General features: G+C 61.3%; 1 protein-coding gene and 1 long non-coding RNA gene across 7 annotated transcripts; one reads left to right on the plus strand and one right to left on the minus strand.

Moving 5' to 3' along the window:
• Nucleotides 1–807: 807 nt before the first annotated feature.
• On the minus strand, nucleotides 808–7,306 carry LOC119875695 (cytochrome P450 11B1, mitochondrial-like). Of its 3 annotated transcripts, none has more exons than XM_038555701.1 (4): nucleotides 7,204–7,306; nucleotides 4,594–4,690; nucleotides 3,629–3,730; nucleotides 808–1,194 (listed from the first exon to the last, which is right to left on the minus strand). In XM_038555701.1, the coding sequence occupies exons 2-4, from the start codon at nucleotides 4,670–4,672 to the stop codon at nucleotides 914–916; spliced, it is 462 nt and encodes a 153-aa protein (XP_038411629.1). In that variant the 5' UTR covers nucleotides 4,673–4,690; nucleotides 7,204–7,306; the 3' UTR covers nucleotides 808–913. The 3 variants fall into 3 exon arrangements, with proteins under 3 accessions (XP_038411629.1, XP_038411630.1, XP_038411631.1); XM_038555702.1 differs by lacking the exon at nucleotides 7,204–7,306 and adding an exon at nucleotides 6,849–6,898; XM_038555703.1 differs by lacking the exon at nucleotides 7,204–7,306 and adding an exon at nucleotides 5,668–6,119.
• Nucleotides 7,307–7,359: 53 nt separating this feature from the next.
• Nucleotides 7,360–14,544, plus strand: LOC119876932. Of its 4 annotated transcripts, none has more exons than XR_005368858.1 (5): nucleotides 7,404–7,490; nucleotides 8,797–8,942; nucleotides 9,384–9,469; nucleotides 9,940–10,047; nucleotides 14,085–14,544. It is a non-coding gene; the product is annotated as an uncharacterized LOC119876932 (long non-coding RNA). The 4 variants fall into 4 exon arrangements; XR_005368859.1 differs by having other exon boundaries at nucleotides 7,428–7,480; XR_005368857.1 differs by lacking the exon at nucleotides 8,797–8,942 and having other exon boundaries at nucleotides 7,360–7,490.
• Nucleotides 14,545–14,807: the final 263 nt, after the last annotated feature.

A 14,807-nucleotide genomic window follows, 5' to 3' on the forward strand; every position in this document is an offset into this window, starting at 1 on the left:
TCATGGACGGTGCTCCTCACGGTGTCCCCAAACAGCGCCAGCTCCACACAGAAGGACTCTCCCTACACCTGCTTCGGGACTCCGTGTGAGGTTCCACCACGCACACCCGTCCTTTCTTGGGAGATGCCGCGCTGCCGGGGGCCCTGCAGACTCTCCTATGGGTGACCTGTGGCCCCTCTTGCTCTTTGGGCAGAAGTGCCCTCATTTGCCTGCCCTGACACGAGGGGCCCCCCAAGGTGAGTGGTATGACCTGTGCTGCCCTCTGCCTGGCGGGCAGAAGTCGGACGAATGATCGGGGGCGACCCTGTGAGCCCACACACGGGTACCGCTTGCCAGATCAGGTCCAGGTCCATTGTATGGAATTCCCTATGTTCCGTCTCCTGGAGTCCGGGTGGGGGAGCTGAGTGCGAGCAGCCGAGGGGGTGCCGCCCCCATCAAAGGAAGGCTGTCCCCGGGATGATGGCCCCACCCCACGCCGGGGACTCCTTCCCTCCTGGGGCTCTCACGCTCACATCATCCTGTCTTCCTGGCCCTGGGCCCTCCCAAGGAAGCCCAGAAGCATGCGACCACTACTCTTCACAGGGGACACTCGGGCTCCCCTCCTCCAGCACTGACGCCCTCAAAGGCCAAGACGAGGAAAGAGGGTCAGAAATCAAGAGTGACAAGGCTGGTGTTCCAAGAGACACACTCGTCAGCGGGATCACTGTCAGAGGGTTTGGACTCACCCCAAGGCAGGCTGTGGGCTCTGACCAACTGGGTGTGGGCCCCGCCCCCCCGTCCTAAGGCCCCTCAGAGGCAGACGGTGAGTCAGTGGGCGGAAAACAAGTTTAATGCCACAGGTTCCAAGCATGAGCAGCGAGTCCACGTCATCTGTGCCACCTGCAGAAGGTGGGCCCGAGCCATGCTCTGTGGGTCACGGCAACCTGAGGCCCGCTAGCCCCGGGGACAGCATGAGGAGGGGCACCAGCCAGGCACTGCTGCTCCTCACGTCGCTCGCTCTCCCGGATTGTTCAAACTCTAGATCAGAGATCTCTGGTACCTCTTGATTACACAATGACCCTCCGCAGCACTTTGCATACAGAAAAGGCATAGGCTGTAGGAGAACAAAGGACTTGACTATCCGACCGATGTGTACAGGCATGGGACAATACTTCGAGCACTGCTTTGAAACATAGAAGAAACGTGGATATACTCCTAGAAGCAAATAAGAAAGAGAGAAATGAATGCCGTGAATCGAAAGCAGGTCCCCCAGAGCACCTCCTGCCTGTACCCACCCAGCCCTGACCCACTCGGGGTGCCCCCGCTCAGAGGCTCCTGCTTAAAGAGGCCCCTCCATCCAGGGGGGAGTCTGGAGCCACCGCCCAGGCGGATCGGCTCAGGCCTCTGTGATCAGAGTGCTTCCGGGGGGCGGGGGAGGCTTGGCTGCAGAGTGGCCTCGAGAGGTGCCCCCACCCCCGGCCTGTCCACGCCCACCGGGAGCCTGGGCCTGGGCTCTCCTTTTGGGACCTTACCGGCTGTTGGGCCTCAGCTTCTCACTACCAGGTGCACGGGCCTCTGAAACCCCGGGTGCACGTGCGAGCTCGGACTCTTGCCCGTCCTCGCCACTGCCCGGGGCTCAGCGCTGGCCTCTGGACGAGCCGCCACCCAGGGCCCGGGAGCCAGCGCTGTCGCCGTGCACCTGCACGGGCAGCAGGGTCGGCACTGTCCGCGGGGCCCTCTTCTGGCTTCACCTCATCGGCAGTTCCTCGTGCTCATCGCGTCCCCCCAGGAGCCTGTGAGGTCTGCGCGGGGCATGTGCGCGGGCCCTCCCGAAGCGGCTGCCAGACTGCCTCTGATCTGGGGAGCCCTGACCTGGCCACGCCCTGGGGTGCCGGCCTCCAGACTCCTCTTTGGGGGGAAGGGCTTCGTGTGGCCAGAGGCTCTTGGGGGATTCACACGCGACTGAGTGATGGTCTCCACACATCTTCCAGCACACGCATTCCTTCCAGAACATACGGCAGCCCGCGGCCCTACTCGGTGGCTCTCACGTAAAAGCTACTCTCCGAGGGACAGGGGACATCGTTAACACATCGTTCATTCAAAAATGAGTACAGGTCAGGCCGCCTGGCGGCTCAGACTGTTGAGCGTCTGACTCTGTTTCGACTCAGCTCCTGATCTCGGCGTCGAGAGGTCGGGCCCCGTGTTGGGCTCCAGGCTCAGCAGAGTCGGCTTGGGACTCTCTCTCCCTGTGCCCCTGCCCAGGTGCATGCACCACCTGAGCTTCCTCTCCCTCTCCTTCTCCCTCTCCCTCTCTCGGGTACTTAAGTAAATGCTTAGCAAAATAAAAATGGACACAAATACACCTCTGCTGCTTTCTTCCTACACCCACTATTTCCTCTTGTCCCACTCCTGGGGGTCGACCCCGGGGTGGCACTGGTCCTCCGCAAACTGGTCTCCTCGGCCACCTGCTTCCTTCCAGTCCTGGTCGCAGGATCTTGCTCTCCAATTTTATTTAAACATCACTACTTTGTTGTATATTTTTTCTTGTACTTTGATTTGCCAACATATAGCATAACACCCAGTGCTCATCCTGTAGTGCCCCCCTCAGTGCCCGTCACCCCACCCCCCTCCCACTACCCCTCATTCATTTCCCACAGTTAGGAGTCTCTCATGTTGTGTCACCCTAATATTTCCCACTCATTTTCTCTCCTTTCCCCTTTAATCCCTTTCACAATTTCTTAGTTTTCCCAAATGAGACCATATAATGTTTGTCCTTCTCCGACTGACTTACTTCACTCAGCACGTGGAAGCACATGGTGGGTATTTGTCGTTGCTACTGGCTGAGGAACGTTCCACCGTATACACGGACCACAGCTTCTTCATCCTCATCTGCGATGGACACCGAGGCTCCTCTCACAGTGTGGCTTCTGTGGACATTGCTGCTGTGAACATCGGGGTGCAGGTGTCCCGGCCTTTCCCTGCATCCGTATCTTTGGGGTAAATCCCCAGCAGTGCAATGGCTGGGTCGTAGGGCAGGTCTATTTTTAACTCTTTGAGGAACCTCCACACAGTTTTCCAGAGTGGCTGCCCCAGTTCACACTCCCACCAACAGTGCAGGAGGGCTCCCCTTGCTCCACATCCTCGCCAACGTTTGTTGTTTCCTGTCTTGCTAATTTTCCCCATTCTCACTGGGGTGAGGTGGGATCTCCTTGTGGTTTTGATGTGTGTTTCCCTGATGGCCAGTGATGCGGAGCGTTTTCTCATGTGTTTGGTGGCCGAGTCTATGCCTTCTTTGGTGAAATTTCTGTTCATGTGTTTTGCCCATTTCATGATTGGTTGCTTGCTTCTTTGCTGTTGAGTTTAATAAGTTCTTTATAGATCTTGGACACTAGCCCTTGATCTGATATGTCATTTGCAAATAGCTTCTCCCATCCTGTAGGTTGTCTTATAGTTTTGTTGACCGTTTCCTTGGCTGTGCAGAAGCTTTATTACCTGATTGAGTCCCAACAGTTCATTTTTGCTTTTGTTACCCTTGCCTTCATAGAAAGGTCACTTTGAGATTAGTTATTCCTTGAGGAGTAAAACATGACAGACCCTGATTCCATTTGCTAACCTGCCTGTGAACCCCAAAATGAACAGAGATACTCACTCATGGCAACGGAAGCACAGAACTGTACACCCTGGGCACATTGTGTTGGATTCCGGCAGGCGAATGTATTCTCTTTCTCACAAACGTGACACCTCAGCAGGCCTGAAAGGAGGGATAAACACAAAGCAGAATGTTCCAGTCTCCAATCCTACGAGGTGAACGCCCACCATCCCCTCCCTCCTCCACGTGACCACAACCAGTGGGTCCCGAGTCCTCGGTCTTCTCTCCTGGGGGGTCCCTCCGCCTCCCCCAGGCTGACCCACACCCGGACACCAGGTACGGCCTCACACACACACACATATGGCACTGCACCCGCACAGCCTCACCGCAGCCTGCGCACGCACGCCTTCCCGCACAAGCATGCTCCCCACACTCACAGGCCTGGCGTCTCATGCTCAGCGGCTCGCGAGACTGGCCGTCTGCTCTCGCAGGCCCTCCCCACTGGCCTCCCGGCCCAGCTAACCGCCTCCAGCACCCGCTGCACCCTCCTCGACCCCCAGGGCCTGCACCCTGGCCCCCATGCCGTTGCCCACTGTTGGGTCACTATGAGGACAGTTACCCACTCCCAGGAGAGAGCTGGTCACCTCTCGCGGCGGTGCCAGTCCTCCAAGACAACGCTGGAGGGTCCCAGAAGGACCAGGTGGGCTTAGCTCCCCCGATGGCTCCCAGGAAGACAGTGTGAGGGGACACCGCGGGGACCACGGGGTGCTGTGGGGGACACCGGGATTCCGGCCATGACTACGCCTGCCCCCCCTTGGCGGGGGGCCCAACACTAAGAGGCTGCCCCATCAGGCGTCCCTATCTGTGGGCCACTCTCCTGACGCTGTCCTGCTCCCAGCTGCCTGTGCTCTTCCCGTCCAGAACCAGCTGGGGCTGTGGGGGCGACTGGCCAGGTGGCCACTCTGTGTCCCAGACTCATCATGGCCTGCCTCCTCACAGCAGGAGGCCGAGGGACCCAGCCTTACCCTGTGTTCCTGACACGGTGACATTGGTCTCCACCCTCGGCAGGTCCACGAGCAGGAGCAAAGCAAGGAGGATCATCATTTCCCGCGGTGCCTGGGCCTGGATGCAAGGAGTGGGCACACGTGGTCACCTCTGGCTTCCTCCGTGTCCACCCCAAGGCCACGGGAGGCTGGTCGGTCATCTGGGGACAGCGGGCACCATGTAGCACATCCCGTGGCCTGCAAGCCCTATATGCCCGACCGTCCATGCCAACCAGATCCTGGGTCTGGCCCCACATGCCCAACCGCAGCACCCATAAGTGAAGCCACTGACTTTCCTCAAAGGATGGGTCCTTTGTTTTCGACTCCCTCAGAGACATTCTCCACGTTGGGGCTCTCACCCTACTGATCCTAATACAAGCAGTGGCTGGGTATGTGAGTGACGCGCTGCCCCTGCTCTTTTATTTTATTTTTTTAAAGATTTTATTTATCTATCCGTGAGAGACACAGAGAAGCAGAAACACAGGCAGGGGGAGAAGCAGGTCCTGCAGGGAGCCCGACGCGGGCCTCGATCCCCAGACCTGGGATCACGACCTGAGCCTAAGGCAGGATGTCCAACCGAAGAGCCACCCAGGCGTCCCTGTCCCTGTTCTTTTGAACGTTTCTTTTGATAGCTCAATTCTGTACTTTTGGTGCGGTTTTACCTTCACACGTAGATCTTTTGAAGCAACTTTCCTTCTCCCTGTTGCCCGACTGACTCTACTCCCCGTTTGTCACTTCCCCATGGAGCCGTGTCCTTCCTGGTCACCCGATGAATCATGGCCGTTTGCAGGCAGTGAGCCTGTCCCCCTCTCCTGTCTCCGGGTCCCTTCCTTACTTCCATGATCTCTCCCCCCCCCCGCCCCCCAGGAGGCGGCAGCCGGAAGCATGGAGCCCTACCCGTTGGGAGCTGGGCACCATCGTTCCCAGAAGAAAACACTGGCCGAACCGAAAACCAAACACAGCTCTAGGCCCCTCGGAGAACTGGGGTCACAGAACTGACAGCGCCCAATCCCGTGAGCGAGGTGCAGCCCGCGACGAGCCCCGAAAGCCCCTTACCTGCAGCAGAAGCTGCCGGAGCCTGAGGCCGGGAGCAGCGCTCACATGCAATTGTGCCCAAGTGCTGGAGGCGGGCTGTGAACAGCAGTGCCCGGGAGTCCCCCGCGCCCAAGAGCCCACGACCAGCCTCGGGCACTTGGCCACCAAGCCCTTTCTTCTTCTTTTGAAAGGACAGCAGCTGCGAGTGCCACAGAGCACACCCTCCGTCCTGGGAGCGAGGCCCCGGACGCACAAACTGGCTCGCTCGGGGACGTGACACCTAAAGGCACTAGAGCTACAGCTGACATCCCACAGAGTCCCGGTCCCAGGGCCCTGCACGCGAAGCCTCACGCTCAGGGCCCGTCTCCCCCACGGCCTATTAACGCCCACCGCGGGCCCACTGTCAGCCGGAAGACCAGGCGAGCCCGGAGCCAAGGAAACAGCTTCCAGAGGCCAAGGCAGCGGGAGGACAAGACCTCTACAACAGAGACGTCCCCGTCACGGGACAAGCGACGGGAAGGGACCAGGATCGGGACCCGCAGAGCGCCAAAGAAAAGAAAGCAGACGATGCGTGAGAACCCGTGTACCGTGGGTGTGCAGACGGAAGGTCTGCGAGTCACAGCGAGGTCTGGAGCCCACAACCACCGTGGCGGACACGAGCAACGCTGCCCACGGCGCCTCAGTGGACTCACAGCCACGGGGACCCGGGGAGCCTGAAGCCACGTCACAGCCATCTCCCCAGAGCGACCCCAAGACGGAAATTGAGAACACAGATCACCCCACGCGTGCGGGCCCGTGCTCCTGAGCAACACAGGGCCGTTGCAAGGCCCGGGGAGGAGCAGAGAAGGGCCCAGAAGAACCCCCTGTAGTCCTAGCGGCACGTCAACCGCCAAGGGCTTTCCAGCGCTCCTCCTGAGCGACACGACCCTGACGACGGTGGAAGCCGAGCCACCACGCCGGGTGCCGCGGCCGAAACCGACACCGAGAGGCCCGCACACGCGCCGGCACCCAGCCCGGCACGTGCACACGGCAGCGAGTCGAGGTGCAAACGTGAAGGAACGCGGCGCCCAGACCCAGGCAGAGGACGGCGAGGACCCGGGAAGGGGAGCCGCGCTGCCCCTCGCGTCAGGCAGCCCGCAAGCCCCGGCGCGGTGACCCGCGGCGAGGCTCGTAGCCAAGGCGTGCGCCTCTGGAACCTGCACCTGCAGGAACGGACCCTCCACGCGCCGCACGACGGGGTCTGGGCAGCGCCGCCCGGGCGGGACGGCGGCCCCGCGGTCGTGCGTGTCCCCAGCCCGGGCGGGACGGCGGCCCCGCGGTCGTGCGTGTCCCCAGCCCGGGCGGGACGGCGGCCCCGCCTTCCTAGCAGAGCCCGGCGGAGGCGGCGCAGGGGCGGCCCCGGGAGCGGGCGCACAGCACGGCCCGGAGCGCGAGCGCCACGGCCCAGAGCACGACACGCGGAAGCAGGCCAGGGCCGGGGGCGGGTGCACGCCGCCGCGGAGCCCCCGCCCACGCCAGAACCTTCTGGAACCCGCGGCCGCGCCGCCCGCACCGCACCTGCTGTCAGGGACGTCGCGCTGCCAGCCCCGGGGGCTCAGCCCAGGACCTCCGGGAACCTTCTGGAACGGAACCTGCCGGGGGCGGGGGCGGGGGCGGGGGCGGGGCGTCCTGCTCGCGGACCCTTCTAGAAGGCCTCGGCCCAGGGCGCGTGCGCAGCGGCGCAGGGCCTGGCGGGACTCGAGCGGCCGGAGACCCCGAGGGGACGCGCCGCCGGGGGAGCGCAGTGTGGGCCTGAGCGTCGTCGCGCTCGCGGGTGGCGGCCGAGCCTCCGAAGGTTCTGGAAGGTCGCCTTGGGGCCGCGTGTGCGCGGGAGGAGCAGGGGCTGCGGGGGGCGGGGGGGACGGCGGGACGGTCTTGAGGGTCCACGGAGCGCGCCAACCTACCGGGCGCCCTCCCCCGACGGCCCCCACCCCCGGGTCCCCTCCCCACCCCCCGGTCCCCTCCCCCGACGGCCCCACCCCCGGGTCCCCTCCCCACTCCCCGGTCCCCTCCGACGGCCCCACTCCCGGTCCCCGAGCCCGACGGCCCCACCCCCGTGGTCCCCTCCCCACCCCCCCCTGGTCCCCTCCCCCGACGGCCCCACCCCCGGGTCCCCTCCCCCCGACGGGCCCCCACCCCCCGGAGCCCCTCCCCCGACGGCCCCACCCCCGGGTCCCCTCCCCCGGGTCCCCTCCCCACTCCCCGGTCCCTCCTCCGACGGCCCCACACCCCGGTTCCCCTCCCCCGACGGCCCCACACCTCGGGTCCCCTCCCCCGACGGGCCCCACCCCCCGGATCCACTCCCCCGACGGTTCGCCCCCCGGGTACCCTTCCCCGACGGCCCCACCCCCCGTGTCGCCTCCCCCGAGGGTCCCACCCTCCGGTACCCTCCCCCGACGGGACCCACCCCCCTGAGCCCCTCCCTCGACGGGACCCACCCCCTGAGCCCCTCCCCCGACGGCCCCACCCCCGGGTCCCCTCACCTTACGGCCTCACCCCCCCGGGTCTCCTCCCCTGACGGGCCCCACCCCCCGGGTCCCCTACCCCGACGGGACCCACCCCCCGGGTCCCCTACCCCGATGGACCGCACACCCCGGGTCCCCTCCCCTGACGGACCCCACCCCCCGGGTCCCCTCCCTCGACGGGCCCCACCCCCCGGGTCGCCTCCCCCGACGGGCCCCAACCCCCGGGTCTCCTTCCCCGACGGCCCCACCCCCAGGGTACCCTGCCCCGACGGCCCCACCCACGGGTCCCCACCCACGGGTCCCCTACCCTGACGGGACCCACCCCCCGGATCCATTCCTCCGACGGGCCCCACCCCCCGGGTCCCCTCCCCCGACGGGCCCCACCCCCCCCGGGTCCCTTCCCGCGACGGGCCCCACACCCCGGGTCCCCTCCCCGGACGGCCCCATCCCCAGGGTCGCCTCCCCCAGCGGGCCCCACCTCCCAGTTCTGGCTTCCATACCCCGACGGGCCCCACCCCCCTGTGCCCTCCCCTGATGGGCCCCAGCTGCCGGGCGACCTCCCCCGACGGACGGGTCCTAATCTAGTCACGTGCCCCCACATGACTCAGGGTCACCCCCACAGCTTATGCCCCCCGCCCCGCTGTAGGTCAGTGATTCCCGACCAGCACCCTTGCCCCTGAGGCTCTGCTGTGGGGGCTCAGCCGTCCCCAATGTGCACCTCGGGGTCCGCTGATCGTGTGCAGGCACTGGAGTGGCAGGAGGTTCCCGGGGCGCACTGCTGATCCTATGCAAGTGAGGCCTGCGCTGTCCACGCTGCACTCACCTCCCGTCCCTTGGGTGTGCGCATGCTGGCAGAACAGGAAATAGCTGGGTGCACGGCGCCCCGCCGGTGCCCATGGTGCTCCCGAGGGTGACGGGACAGAAGGGGAATCATCGGGGGCCTCAGGGAGCCCGGGGCAGGGGCAGCACCAGAAGCGGGCTGCGTGGGCTCAGCTCTGCAGGTGGAGGGGAGGGGGCGTCCCCTGGAGGGCCCGGCAGTGGGGAGAGGCAGTGCTGTGGGTCTGCAGGGAGGCAGGTGCAGGTGGGGAGGCGGCGGAGAACTGCGCGCAGGTGGCTGGTGCTGCTGCCGGCTGCTGACCCTCCCGGGAGCCCTGCACCCTGCACACACGCACCCCGGGAGGTGCTCTCGGCCCCCGCGGAGCTGCCCACACGTGCACTGTCTCCTCGTCGTAGGTTCCAGTCCCTGCAGGAAACGATGCTCTTCTGGGCCTTGCTCCTCGCTGTCGGGTGGCCCGAGGTCACCCATGGAATTGAACATTGTGAGTATCAGAGCCTCTGCCGGTGTTGGAGGCGACAAGAATTTACTGTCCTCCAGAGTCAGGGAAAGGATTCGAGAGGACCTTGTCACCTTAGCCAGCAGGGAGGTCCTTCGTCATGCCCTCGGTGGCACGGGGTGGACTGAGTGCCCCTGAGCTCCAGAGGGTCAGGGGGGCGATTCTAGCCAGAGCCGGCGGAGGTGGCTGAGTCCAGGCACATGGGGGGCTGGGGGCACACGGCCTCTTGTGACTGTCAGGCCTCTGGGACAGACGAAGCCTGTGTGCAGAGCACAGGGTTGCGTGTCCCGGCCTCTGGGGACAGGAACACCGCCTGGCCCCTGCTGAAAGCTAATCCCTGCCAGAGCAGACGTCCTCTCAGGCAGGGGGTAGGGGTCCGGGGTCCGGGGTCCGGGGTTGGGGTCGGGGGAAGTTGCACGTGGAGCCTGAACCTGATGCTGCTGAGTCTCTTCCAGGGCCCTATAATATGAGATGTTATGATTGTGCAGTTGTCAACAATTTCTATTGTGCCACAACTAGGGCGTGTGAGGAGGATCGGAGGCGCTGCCTGACAATCTCTGTTCGTAAGTATCACTTTGTCTTTCCTGCACCTTGTGGTTTAGCCACCGCTGCCTGAGCAGTTTCAGGGAGAGGATCCAATTGGTTCTTTCTCTGCCTCGGGTCCCGTAGCTAGGCCTGCCCTGTCCCTGTCATGGGAGCACATCCCAGGAACTAGGCTGAGCCCCAGAAAAAGGCAGTGTGTACCGTCTCCAACAGCCACATGACCCACGATGTTGGGCTGCAGTCCCCTCCCCCGACGGCCCTGAGACATCCTGAGATGTCTCCAGGGGTCTGCGGGCTTATTGCATCTCAGGGGTCCACCCCACGACAGCCCTCGGTCATGTCTGTTGGCACCCGGGTGTAACCTGGGGGATTACTTGTTTCCCATTTGATTGTGGCCGACTTGGCAAAGGCTTCCAGCTACGCAGACCCTAGAAGCAGACGCACTCTCAGGATGCCCCTCTCGTAGAAGTCACGGACAGTTGTAGGCACAGGCTCAGAGGACACTGAGAGTGTGGCCTTACAGGGCACCCTCCTCTAACTGAGAGGCTCCCGTGCCCTGAGCAGGGGTCCCACATCCAGGGCTCTAACCTGAAGAACACGAACAGCCAGAAGTCAGTGACCACTCGACCCGGAGGGCTGAGCCTGAGAAGGAGGTGGAGGCCAGGTGTGTGGCCCTGCTCAGGGCGTGTCCCCAGGCCCTGTGCCCCCCAGCGTCCCTCCACATCATCCCCTGCCCTTCTGTGTCCCGAGCCTCCTGCAGAACAGTCCTCTTGCTGCTCCCTCAGGGTTGTGCCAACTGCCGTACCTCGCGGGCATCTGCCCACTGGGGACTCAGGTAGGAGCTCGAATCCGGCCTCTGTCCCTGCACCGGGCACCTGTCCTGTGCGGGTCTCGGCCTGTGAATGGGTGGTGACGTGGCCGGAACGGCCCCATGGTTCTTAACGGGATTGCAGGGCGCCCTCAGCGGGGGCCATCGGGAAACCTCGGAACGCTAGGGCCCGGCGCTTACAAGTCCTAGAGCTGGCAGGGCGGCCTGGAGGCGCACGTCCAAGTCCTGGGGAGCAGAGGGACCGCACGGGCTTGGGGTTCTGCTTTTCTTGGGGTCGAGGCGGGGGACCTAGGGATTCTCGGACACATCATTCACCGGCGCAGCTAAACCAGAAGGAGAGGAGTTGAGAACGCGGGAGAGGAAAACCAGGAGACCCGAGTGATCACCTCCGGACCCAACCAAGATCTCGAAAGCAGAGGAGCCTCGGGTGGCGTGGGTGTGTGGGTGCTGGCTCTTCACCTGGTCAGCGCCTGGGGGTTGGTTTACTCCGGGTAAAAGTAAACTGGCTTTGCAGCAGGGGGCTTGGCACCCACGGCTTGTCAGGGCCCTTGCATCACAGAAGGAGAAGGACCACCACCAGGGCCGCGCTACGGCGGCCTGTCTGGGAGACCCGGGGAGTCGTGCGTGGCCGAGGTGGGATGACTGCTCCCGGGGGCTGGGGACTCTCTTTCCCCGCACCTCACCCTCTATGGCTCTGGGGTATGCTTGGCCCAGAGAGAGCTCGCCTGAGGCCGGCAGGGCTCAGGGAAGAGAGGCCGATGCTCTGGGAGCTCGTTGTGGTCTCACGCAGTGGTGGACGCCAGGGGACTCCAGCCTTCCTCGCTTCGTGCCTGCTCCGTATCCAGCCCACCATCCCCGTTGCTGGGCCTCTAGACCAGGAGCGGTTCCTAAGAGCGCGGTAGTTGCTTGGCTGCTGGCCTGCATAGGCGACAGGTGTGTGGACGAGCACTTCAGAGAGTCTCCAGAGGAGTTCCTCTGGGTGGGCCGGAACGGGAGGGCAGAGAAGCGTGGCGTCCGTATTTTCCTGCCCCGTGGGCTCTTTCCCTCGCCCCCCAGCCTGAGCTTCGGGTAGACCTGGTTCCGGACTGGCCTTCTGATCACCAGCCTGCCGTTGAGACTCGTCCGTCTCTCAGCTCCTCCCGCACTCATGGAAGCTAAAACACCGGCGTTTAATAACTCATCCCCGAGGGCTTCAAGACGCATGCTTGCTGGGTGATGGGCAATGAGGAGCACGCTTGCTGTAATGAGCACCGGTTGTCACATGCATCAGAAAATCATTGCATTCTATTTCTGAAACTACATACGGTATATGTTACCTAAGTTGAACTTAAAGTAAACACTTCTTAAAGAAGATAGTTGGAAACACTTTGCAAAATAAAAATATAACAAAATAGGGAGTGTTTTTTCTCTTTTCGAAGGGAATGTAGGAGAATATCTTTGTATCCGTGGGTAATGACAAATTTAAGAAAACTGAACAATTCAGTGGTCGTCACATGTGGGAAGACTTGTAAATGGGATTCCTTAGAAATTCACAACCTTTGCCCCTGAGACGATACTGATAACGACTGTGAAATAGAGTGAACTTCGTCCTACAAATCAGTAACTGAACTAGCAGATCATTGGGTGGAAATGTGAGCAAAACACTTGAAGGCTGTTTACCAGAAAACAATATCCCAGTGGCTAATAAATATTTGGAAAGATGCCCAACATCGTTGTATCGGTGGAAATGCAACACGAAACCACGACGCAGTAACACCAAAAGGCACCACTGAACATTCACAGGTGACCACTCATGTGGTGGCAAAGGTTTTGAAGTGCACACACTCCTTTGGAGGATAAACAGGTACTAGTGGCCTGGAAAATTCTTCAGCAACATCTGTGAAAGCCAAACATCTGCATCGTAGGATGCCGCGTTACCACCTAGAACTGACGCACTCTCACCTCAAGAGGACAGACTCTTCCCCGCAGTGCTCTCCGGGGGTAGACAACCGCCAGAAAGAGCCCTGATGTCCATCAAGCGTCAAGTGTGGACTATTCGTCAGTAGGCAAGTATACGACTATGAGAGCGAAGCACGCACGACAGTGGGCCACAGCAGGGGGCGATCTCCCAAGCACAGAGTAGAGACAAGAAGCCAGACGCCAAAGCAGACATGCAGGATTTCATATTCACAAAGTTCCAAAGCAGGTAAAACTAACACGGAGGCTTACAAACCCGGACACCACTTCTCTTTGGCCTTGGCTCCTTATGGTGCCTGATGGAGGGACAGAGGCAAGAAACGAGGGTTTTCATCCAGTTCTGTTTCTGGAACTCGATGCTGGTTATACGGTCACGGGCACTTCATGAAAATGCATCCAGCAGTCGCCCTGTGATCACGCGCTCTTCTGTAGAGCGTTGGCCTCTCTAAAGCCTTTGCGTGGCGCATAAAGCAAAGCAAGTGCCTGGAGCCACATGTTGGTTCCTCCTCTTTAACCCCAGAGCCGTGAACGGATACGTCAACTGTGGCAAGTTCCAGGGAGAAAGAATCGAGTCAACACTGGGGTCACCGGGGGAGCAGGACTCGTGAATGAGGGCGGAGGAATTTCAACTCCAGGCCTCTCAAAGAGGCCTCACGTGGATCCTCACTCAGGTGGCCTTCGTTGGCCGGGGCTGTTGGGTGTGCCCACCAGTGAAAGCGGTCACAGTGGCTGTGCGATCCTGCTTGCGACAGGGCGTCCCGCCTGCGCTGGGGAGCAGGATGGCATTAAGGGTGCATCCACACGTATATTGTGCCAGGAGCCGGGAACACCTGGCTGAGGGGCCCAGGCAGGAGCTCGTCCTCGAGGGGCCACTGCACATGCAGAAAATCAGGTGAGGGCCACACTTACGGGGCCACTCCACTTCAGGGACTGCGTGATCCCGTGGGTCATAAGCAATTCTATTTCTAGAGCCCTTGGAATTCTTAGGCCAGATAACGAATGGGGAATTCCTGTGTACAGCATGCACCAAGGTGCCGTCACACTACGTAGGCAGCGCCGGGGCCAGCGATGAGGTGGCGGTGTAGACAGAAAAACACCTCCAGGAGAAGTTGTTCACGGACGAACTCGGGTGTTACCAGCAAGGGGTCCCAGGCAACGTAGATGCGTTTGCTGATGTAGACGGTGGGCAGGGAGGTGGTACTGGGTGGAGGGTGCTTGAATGTTTGCAAGCAGAAACCCTGAAATCAATGGTTTTCATCTCTATTTTTCTAGGTTTGAATGAACGTGAAATAATTGTTTACAAGAACTGTACATACAACTGCACGTTTGTATACCCATCTGAAGTACCTCCTGAAGCCCCAAGAGCAAAGTATTTCAAAACTAATAGTTACTATTTTGTTCGTTGTTGTAATACTATTAATTGCAATGAAGGTGGACCTTTAAGTCTGGATAATGATATAATCCTTCAGAAGCCAATTGAAGAGCCTTTATCGGGAATTGTGCACTGGGGGGAGTACAGGTTTTATCTGACTGTTGCTTCCATCCTAGTCAGCAACACACTGACATGAGAGGCCCTCTTGGGGGGGGGGTCTGGTCTCTCCCCCATTCCTCAGAGCAAGTTCACTCCTCTTCCTCCCTGTGAGCCAGGGACACTGACCCACCGGGCTCCCCGTTGGTGGCTAACCCCTTTCCAGCTTATTTCAAGAAAAGAATAAAGAACATTATTGTTGGGTGTTGGGTACCGCTCACTGGGAGATTGGGAGATTTCTTGGCGGTTTTAGTATTTGAACAGTTCCTCTATAGACATCGTCTCACAAGTAGACCAAAGCATCCTGTCACTGTAGCAGACAGACACGCAGTCTCCTAATGAACAGCGCGAGAGTGACAGGACAGTGTGCGTGTCAGCTGAAAGAGCAGTCCCAGCTGCGCTCAGGCCCCCGGCACCTGGGCCACCTGGACTCCATGCTTCCAGGCTCACACAGGGATGATATGTGC

This window comes from Canis lupus, chromosome 13, assembly GCF_011100685.1.
Source record: "Canis lupus familiaris isolate Mischka breed German Shepherd chromosome 13, alternate assembly UU_Cfam_GSD_1.0, whole genome shotgun sequence".
Classification (NCBI taxonomy): Eukaryota; Metazoa; Chordata; class Mammalia; order Carnivora; family Canidae; genus Canis; species Canis lupus.

Excerpts from the sequence above, each read along its gene's own strand:
- LOC119875695 (XM_038555701.1), bottom strand. The coding sequence starts at position 4,672 with ATGATGATCCTCCTTGCTTTGCTCCTGCTCGTGGACCTGCCGAGGGTG. Across the intron at positions 3,731-4,593 it reads CACCGTGTCAGGAACACAGG|GCCTGCTGAGGTGTCACGTT; the intron begins GTAAGGCTGGGT and ends CCCTCCTTTCAG. Across the intron at positions 1,195-3,628 it reads CTGTGCTTCCGTTGCCATGA|GAGTATATCCACGTTTCTTC; the intron begins GTGAGTATCTCT and ends ATTTGCTTCTAG.